This window comes from Hypomesus nipponensis, chromosome 15 (genome assembly GCF_054491055.1).
Source record: "Hypomesus nipponensis isolate SF chromosome 15, ASM5449105v1, whole genome shotgun sequence".
Classification (NCBI taxonomy): Eukaryota; Metazoa; Chordata; class Actinopteri; order Osmeriformes; family Osmeridae; genus Hypomesus; species Hypomesus nipponensis.
Window position 1 is genome coordinate 7,581,376 of NC_140375.1, and position 8,945 is coordinate 7,590,320.

At 49.7% G+C, this 8,945-nt stretch overlaps 1 protein-coding gene across 1 annotated transcript; it reads left to right on the top strand.

Moving 5' to 3' along the window:
- Positions 1-5,315: 5,315 nt before the first annotated feature.
- Positions 5,316-6,914, top strand: LOC146257253 (prolactin-releasing peptide receptor). The gene is made up of 3 exons (XM_084674591.1): positions 5,316-5,553; positions 5,738-6,327; positions 6,564-6,914. Exons 1-3 carry the CDS (start codon positions 5,316-5,318, stop codon positions 6,912-6,914), a joined length of 1,179 nt encoding a protein of 392 aa, XP_084530717.1.
- Positions 6,915-8,945: the final 2,031 nt, after the last annotated feature.

Consider the following 8,945-nt stretch of genomic DNA (forward strand, 5'->3'; position numbering starts at 1 on the left):
AATAGCAAAACATGTAAATTCCTTGTCAGATAAACAGACCCACTAAATGCCCCCACCCTCCCCACACACACACACACACACACAGACACAAACACTTGACATGCAGAACAACACTCTGCCATACCACACACCAAGAAACATGTCACAAATTAATTATCTATTTATCTATTTATCCATGTATCTGTCTGTCTATCTGTATATCAGTTTGCCTGCCTGCCTGCCTGCCTGCCTGCCTGCCTGCCTGCCTGCCTGCCTGCCTGCCTGCCTGCCTGCCTGCCTGCCTGCCTGCCTGCCTGCCTGCCTGCCTGCCTGCCTGCCTGCCTATTTCTATTCCCTCTTTCCTCAAACCTCCCAGAAAAGAGATCACTCTGTAATCACCCCTCTCGATCGTTTGTCTCTGACTGCATACTCTGCCATTCACATTGGGAGCGAGGCACCAAGAGGGAGAGAGAGAGAATGAGGGTGAGGAGATAGGAGATTGCGGGACCATTCACAAAATTGGTCTCAAACATTCGATCTGGAACCATTTGTGAAGCCATTGCTAATGGCGGTTACTACCTGATGGTTGGAGCTGGCTTTCCTTCTGGGCTTCAATTCATATAGCTGTAGTGCAGGGAGAGAGGTATGGGAGAGAAGATAGGAGGGAGGAAGGAAGGGAGAGAGAGAGAGAGAGAGTCTACACTTTTTAGTATTCAACAATCATAAACCATCAGGACCTCTCATATTTCCTAATGACAGGAAGAAGGAATTTAGACTAATGTTTTCTGGATCCAAATAATGAAAACATACTAAAAGGTACCAGAGTAAGTGTGTGTCATTGTCAGACAGTAATTTAGTTTGAAAGAGTCCAAATGGATTCATTAATATATATTTATTCCAACCTGCATCCAGAGATATTGTCTGCCTCCTTGGCTGAATGGAAGAACACACAAGCATAACCAATCATTTGTCCTGCTTTGTTAATTAAAAAAGCTATTTGGCATGAAGATGGTTTCCTCTCTGTAATCAGAAAGTGGAGAGCCACGTTTGAACCTGAACAATGTACTGTCTACAAATGATCAAATACACAGTTAAACATCTTTCTGGCACATTTCCTGAAACCAGGATTGCTGTTTCAGTTTAAAGGTGTTACATCTCGGTTGCACAAGGCAGGTTGATTGAATTGCTAGACAGAGAGAGAAGATAACAAGTAAGAGAGACATATACACACACACGCACTCGCACAGACATGCACATATCCTGTGTACACGAGTACATTTGGATTTGTTGATGTGGGTAGTTATTACAGTAGCCTGACATTTTACTACAAAGACTCTTTTTTTTATCAGCCTAACTGCAGCATTAATAAACCATGAGAGGTTGAAAGGTTTTTTGTTATGTTATTAAGGGTTATTGATGGTCATACCATTTCTATTTAAAAGCAAATTAGGAAAAGCCACCATAGCTATTTCAATATATGAGTAAAGCCTGAAAAAGAGTGATACATGACTAAGCTTTCAAGGGTTAAAGTATCAACTGCCAATGTATTTTGTATATGTGTGTAATTGTTAGTATAAAAGATCTATGTGCATGTGTGTGTGTGTGAGTGTTTGTGTCTGTATGAGGTGTGTGTGTGTTTTTGGGTGAAAAAGTGTGTGTGTGTTTTCCAAGGAGAAAATGGGTGTGTGGTGAGGAAAGGGAGAAAGGGAGAGGTGTGTGGGTCAGCCTCACTCTCCATCATTGGTTCATTGCGGTTCAATGTAAGAAGCGATCTCCCTCTCTATCTGTCAATCTGCTTCCCTCCATCTCACTCTCTCTCACTTTCTCCGTCTCAGCTACTTTCTCTTGCCCTGTTTTTTCAGTTCCTCTCTCTCTCTCTCTCTCTCTCTCTCTCTCTCTCTCTCTCTCTCTCTCTCTCTCTCTCTCTCTCTCTGCCTGTCACCTTCTATCTCTCTTCACCCTGTCACCCCATCTCTCTCTCTTTCCCCTCCCTCTCTCCCCTACATCTCTCTCTCTATCACTCATTCTCCCCACCCCCTCTCTCTTTCTCCCTCTCTTTATCTCCCCTCCCTCCCTCTCCCCCCTTTAATTTCCTTTCTCTTCTTCTCTCTCTTTCCACTCCGTCATCTAGTGGCCAATGGAGGAGCACTGCGAGATAGGAGGGAAGTCTGAGAGAGAGAGAGAGAGAGAGAGAGAGAGAGAGAGAGAGAGAGAGAGAGAGAGAGAGAGAGAGAGAGAGAGAGAGAGAGAGGTGGAGAGTGAATACAGAAGAAAGAAAGAAGAGTGTGAAGATGAGGACACTATGAACTGAGGAGAGAACAAGGACAGCTTTTCTCCCTTTTCCACTGACCGATGCAAAAGGACTAAGGTACGTGTGTGCAACACTTTCTTTTCTCTGTCGTCGCACACTCACACACACACACACGTGAACAGACACACACACACACATGCACGCACAGACATACTCTCACACACACGCACAGACACACACATCCACACACAGGCTCACACACACACAGACAAATACACTACGCACATGCTTAACAAATACAGTCATTTTATACACATATAATGTACAAATTGCATTCTTATTTAAATAAGTTGTTAATATTAAACAAATATTTTTTGTATATAATGCTTATAGATAGATATCACAGTTGCTTAATATACACATGGTAAACGTACCTAGCCTTTCACACCCATATTTTACAGTATGTTCTATTGCCATTGTTATTATGGTACGTATGCAAACTGTGTGTGTGTGTGTGTGTGTTGGGGCTTATGGTTGTGTGTGTGAGAATTGTTAAAGTGTGTGGATGTTCAAAGTGGGAATGTGTTTGTCTCTGTGTGTGTACATTTTGTCTGTGCATGTAGGTGTGTCAGAGATGTGTAAGTGGTAGAAAATCGACAGATGAGAATGTCTTTCAAAAGCCTTCTGATTATCATACACGCTGGGAAGAAATACCGCCACACTTCAAAGTGACAAAAACATTGCATGCAAACACACACACACACACACACAGACAGGTGTATGGATTGTTCAGATCAGATAAGATAATATACAAATAAGTGTATAATGTGCCATATAGGAATCCCACTGGGAGGTTCAAAGGAGAGCAGGCGCTGTGCTCTAGTGCTGTTTTAGTGAACCTGCTATTACGTCTTGCTGTGATACTGCAACACAATGGGATCAGAGCATCCATCTGTAGCACCTGCCCCCCCACCCCACCTCCACCCCTCCCCTCCCCCCCAGCCCACACACACAGACGACAGACCTCTGCGTCTGCCCAAACTGACCATGCAAATTTGTCCAAACGAGCCCAAAATGGCAATCATGAATCATAATTTATTCTGAAATGGTGTCTGACTGCGACAGAATAACATGTCACTTCGGGTCGCGAATCATCAGTCTACTAATGTCTTCCTCTAACGATCAATTAAACTCTAGGTCGCTCTTTGAAGAAGCACGTTGGACCTCCTCAAGTTCCTCCTCTGGGAGAGAAAAGGAATAGAGGGAGGGGGAGGAAGACAAAAACAGGAGCAGGGGCAAAGAAAGAAAGAGAGAGAGAGAGACAGGGACAGGGACAGAGAGAGACAGAGAGAGAGAGAGAGAGAGAGAGAGAGAGAGAGAGAGACAGGGACAGAGAGAGACAGAGAGAGATTGAGAGAGAGACGGGGACAGAGAGTGACAGAGAGAGACAGAGAGACAGAGAGACAGAGAGACAGAGACACGGAGACAGACAGACAGCGTTCAGCGGGAGGGCAGGTGAGTCTCGGCGAGCAGCCTGGGTGTTTTGCATGCTGAAGGTTGCTTCAGAGGGTTCTCCACTCAACCCTCATCAAGGCACACAAATTATCATGTGGAAAAGCTCCACCACCACCATAGCAACCACGTTACCGGGGAAAGGTCGCCATGGCGTTGGAGGATGGAGAGGAGGGAAAGTGTGCGCCAGACACGGCGTGAGACAGGGTCCTCCCAGAGCAGCCTCATCGCCAGCGCTTCTGTCTGCTGATGAGGACATTTACCACAGCCTCATACCACACTATCACTGTCTGCTGATGAGGACATTTACCACAGCCTCATACCACACTATCACTGTCTGCTGATGAGGACATTTACCACAGCCTCATACCACACTATCACTGTCTGCTGATGAGGACATTTACCACAGCCTCATACCACACTATCACTGTCTGCTGCTGAGGACATTTACCACAGCCTCATACCACACTATCACTGTCGACTGCTGAGGACATTTACCACAGCCTCATACCACACTATCACTGTCGACTGCTGAGGACATTTACCACAGCCTCATACCACACTATCACTGTCGACTGCTGAGGACATTTACCACAGCCTCATACCACACTATCACTGTCTGCTGCTGAGGACATTTACCACAGCCTCATACCACACTTTCACTGTCTGCTGCTGAGGACATTTACCACAGCCTCATACCACACTATCACTGTCTGCTGCTGAGGACATTTACCACAGCCTCATACCACACTATCACTGTCGACTGCTGAGGACATTTACCATAGCCTCATATGATTCACAGCATCAAATGATGAAGAGAATTGAAACGGTGTGGGTGGCAGAGTGTCATAATGACATCAGTTGCAGTTGGTCACACCTCATTATTGCCTTGCTTATCAGGAAGGACGGAGGGGGGACTTTGGGGGTTCTGTCCTCGTCCATCCTCAAGAGAGCCTCTGGTCTCTGGAGCGCTCCGAGCAGGAGATACCTGCACCATCAAGACAGCACGGCTGAAGAAGCGCGCTGTTGACTGTCTCGTCTCCCCTCACTGTCGTCATTGTGATCGTCCTCATTGGTGTTGTGTGGAGCCCTCTGGCATCAATAGACACATTATTAGTTCAGTGATGATGGCTCCCCAAAGTCTTGGTCACATTAAAGCTCTTTGTTTTCTTTAGCTCCCCCATTTGTGCAGCTTCTGTGATCAATGAGTCTGCTATGAAAGTCAATACAGCCTCCCGGTTCCTCAGCCACACCCCCAGCACTCTTCCACTTTTGAAGGAGGGGGACGTGTTTCAGGGGCATGCACAGTTAAAGATTGAAGTGATTCACTTTTGGCAATTGTCATGGTAACAACAGTGTGTGTCCCATCTCGAAATAAAAATACGAAATAAAAAACGAAATAAATGATCGTACAGTGACTCATGTGAGGAATCCAACAGAGCAGAACAAAAGGGATCATTTAGTCACTGGTTGGTTAGTTGATTGGTTGTTTGACTAATTGATTAACTGGTTGATTGTTCAACCTGTTTGACTGGTCTGTTGATTTATTCAGCAGTGGAGTCTACGATCAAAAATGGAAGTGTTTCTGGAAGAGGACCTGATTGGGTCTAATGGCTCTCATGCTGGCACCTCCCAGAACCAAAGTGGCCCATTAGACATGTTCTCTGGGATGGAGCTACTCCTGAGGTTCAAGCCCCTCTTCCTGCCTCTCTACTGCCTCCTGGTGGCCGTGGCTGGCGTGGGCAACTGCTTCCTGCTGGCCTGCATCATGGCAGACAAAAAACTCCACAACGCCACCAACTTCTTCATTGGTGAGTTAGACGCTACTTGTGATCAGGTAGGGGATTGGAGCGAGGAGTCACAAGTTTGTTTTCCATTTGTAAGTGGCATGGGGGGGGGGGCAGGTAGGAAGCAGGAACAAACGAGAATGAACAGGAATATTATTGATTGATCAATGGATCAATTGATAGGTTGATTGGTTGATTGATTCATCAGGTAACCTTGCGGCCGGGGATCTGCTGATGTGTCTGAGCTGCGTGCCGCTGACGGCCTCCTACGCCTTCGACAGCCGTGGCTGGGCCTTCGGACGCCCCCTCTGCCACCTCGTCCCCCTCATCCAGGCCGCCACCGTCTTCGCCTCCGTCCTCTCCCTCACCGCCATCGCCGTGGATCGATACGTGGTCGTCGCCCACCCGGTACGCCGCCGGATCTCCGTGTGGGGCTGCGGGGGCGTGGCGTCGGGGGTGTGGCTCCTGTCCCTGGCCCTGGCGGCCCCGCCCTCCCTCCACACACGCTACCTGGACCTGCGTCCCAGCGGCATGGACCTGGTGGTGTGTGAGGAGTTCTGGCCCGGCTCGGCCCGCCTCAGGCTGGTGTACTCCTGCTTCATCCTGGTGGCGTCATACATGATCCCCCTGCTGTCTGTCACCGTGTCCTACTGCGCCATCACCGTGCACCTGCGGCGCCACGCGCTGCCCGGCGAGCCCTCGCAGTGCCAGCAGCGCTGGAGCCAGAGGAGGAGGAAGACCTTTTCTCTGCTGGTGGCCTCTGTGCTCGCCTTCGCCCTCTGCTGGCTGCCCCTGCAGGTGAGGAGGGGCAACCACGGCTGGAGGCAAAAAGACCTTGGATTTTATGCATGATTCATTGTCTTTCAGGCCACATTGTCATATTTCTTTATTCATTGTCAGATGGCCATTGGCTTATTGTGAAGTGTGTTTTACCATGCCTTCTGACTGTGTCTAACTCGTACAGCCCCCACACCAACCATTCTGTGTTTCCAAATCCCTCCAGTGACTCAAACCCTCCTTCCTGTTACATGCAGGTTCTGAACCTCTTGTTGGACCTGGACCCGGACTTCCACATTGTGGGGAAGCGCTACGTGAACGTGCTGCAGGTGTGCTGTCACCTGGTGGCCATGAGCTCCGCCTGCTACAACCCTTTCATCTACGCCTCGCTGCACAGCAAGGTGCGCCTGCACCTGCAAGGCTACCTCTGCCCCTGCCGCCACGCCGCGGGGGGCGTCCCCGGGGCGGTCACCCTCCTTTCCCACTGCGCCTCCCGCAACCCTGCCACCTGCCTCAGCCTGCTCTCCGAGGCTACCCCAGCCGCTGCCAAGGAGACGGGCCCCCACCCCCACCACACACACACACGCCTGGACAGCAGCTGCGTCTGAGAGAGGTCGGGGAAGGATGGGGGAGGGGGTGGAGAGGGATAACCATGGCAATCGTGGAGGCCGGTGGAGAGAGGTTGCAGTCACAGCCATTGTAGATTCCTGCCTGTGTCCTGCCATGTTTGTGGGGAGGGGGGATTGGAGGGGGGATTGGAGGGGGGAGAGATGGATGAGGGAGGGAGGGATCAATGGATGGGGCAGGGAGGAAGAGTGACCGGGGAGCAGGGACAGGGGCAGTACATGGGATGGCACCTATTATCTACACTACATACCCCCCCATCCAACCCATCCACCCACCAACACACACCCCCACCCCCAACCCCCAGCCTGGTTCCTCCTTGATACCAACCCCAGGCCCTGAACCCTGTGACGGATCCATTCCTCTCCACAGTCCCGGGTCCTGGAGCCATGGATACTCTGGCTCTGACCTTGGCAGCGCCTGATGCTGCCCTGTGGGCAGGAGCGGCATGGCACTTGAGGGAGCAGGGGGCCAGCAACGCCTGACCCGGGGCCCTGGGGAACTGACCTTCCTCTGAACTTCCTGTGAACTTCCTCTCCAGCCATATGGATTATTCACTACAGAGGAGATGCTGAAGAGGCAGGGGACAGGGGCCGTCGCTCTCGTTCGCTCTCTTTCTCTCTTGTTCTCTCTCTCTCTCTCTCTCTCTCTCTCTCTCTCTCTCTCTCTCTCTCTCTCTCTCTCTCTCTCTCTCGTTCTCTCTCATTCTCTCTCTCTCTCCATTCGTCCCTCTAGCTGTTCTCTTGGGTGGATCCTTGCCCCCTGTCTGCTAGACATGCTCCAGATGGCCTCTGTCTCTCTTTGTTTTTTTTGTTTTTTTGTGCTTGTGTGTTTGTTTGTGTGCGTGGGTGGGTGCATCTGTGTGTGTTATAGTGTGCGTGTGTTATGTAATATGTGTTCTTTTTCAGACCCCCCCACCCCTCTCTTTCACTCACTCTCTTCCTCAGTTTCTGCCCTCAAGCATTTCATAATGACACAACGGACGCACACACTGGCCGGCTAAACCCACTTAGCGCTAAACACTGCCTGCCTGTCTGCCAGCCTGCCTTTCTGTCCATCTTCACTTGAGAGGAAGTGTGTGTGTGTTTGTAACATTGATAGGTGTCGGTGCCCATCCCCCCATGGTACCACCAGGGTATGGTGCGTGTCACCTGGTCAGGGTTGAGTCGTGCTGGGGGTGTGTGTGTGTGTGTGTGGGGGGGGGGGGGGGGGGGGGGTAGATGTGGATTTGGCCTCGTTGTGACAGCTCTGGTGTAGGTGTGAGACAGAAAGGTTTGTTAGGCTGAGTTAGTCAACCCCCCCCCCCCCTTTGTATAGCCTATTTATATCTCACGTCTGGATATCTCACCTTCCACTATTAGCCATGCTCAGACAAGGAGAGAAGGAGAAACAGGCACTGTGATGGTGGTCTGTGTGGATGTGAAGCCCAGGCTGACTGCTGTTGTCAGTGTCTGGAGAGGGGAACCTTTCTCATCTAGTGTGTGTGACCGCCAGGATGGACTGCACATTGATATGGTATCTGATAACTGATCAACTGATCTCCATGGTGATGTGCTGAACCACATGCATGATAATGTACGGGTCAGAGGTTTTCGGTTACTCTTATTCTTTCTTTCTTTCTCTTTCTATCTACCTTGCTCTTTCTTCCTCTCTCTCTTTCTTACCATGTTCTATATCTTGGCCTCTCTTACTGTTGTGTCACTTTTTCTCTTGCTCACACACACACACACAGACACACACACACCTTTGCATGTGTCTCTCCTTGCGTGGAGATAGCTGGCCTGGTTGGCAGAATGACGCACTTGTGACAGCTGCTAACACCATGCTCTCTGCTTATTTGTTTGTGAATTAAAAACTGTGAAAACCAATTATTCACTAGCAGTTTGCTTCTTTTGGCACACGCATGCACACATATGTGCACACACACACACACACACACATTTACACACACTATTGGGAACTAGTTCCACAGTCTGTATGTGTGCGTGTGTGTGTGTGGGGGGGGGGGGTGGGTG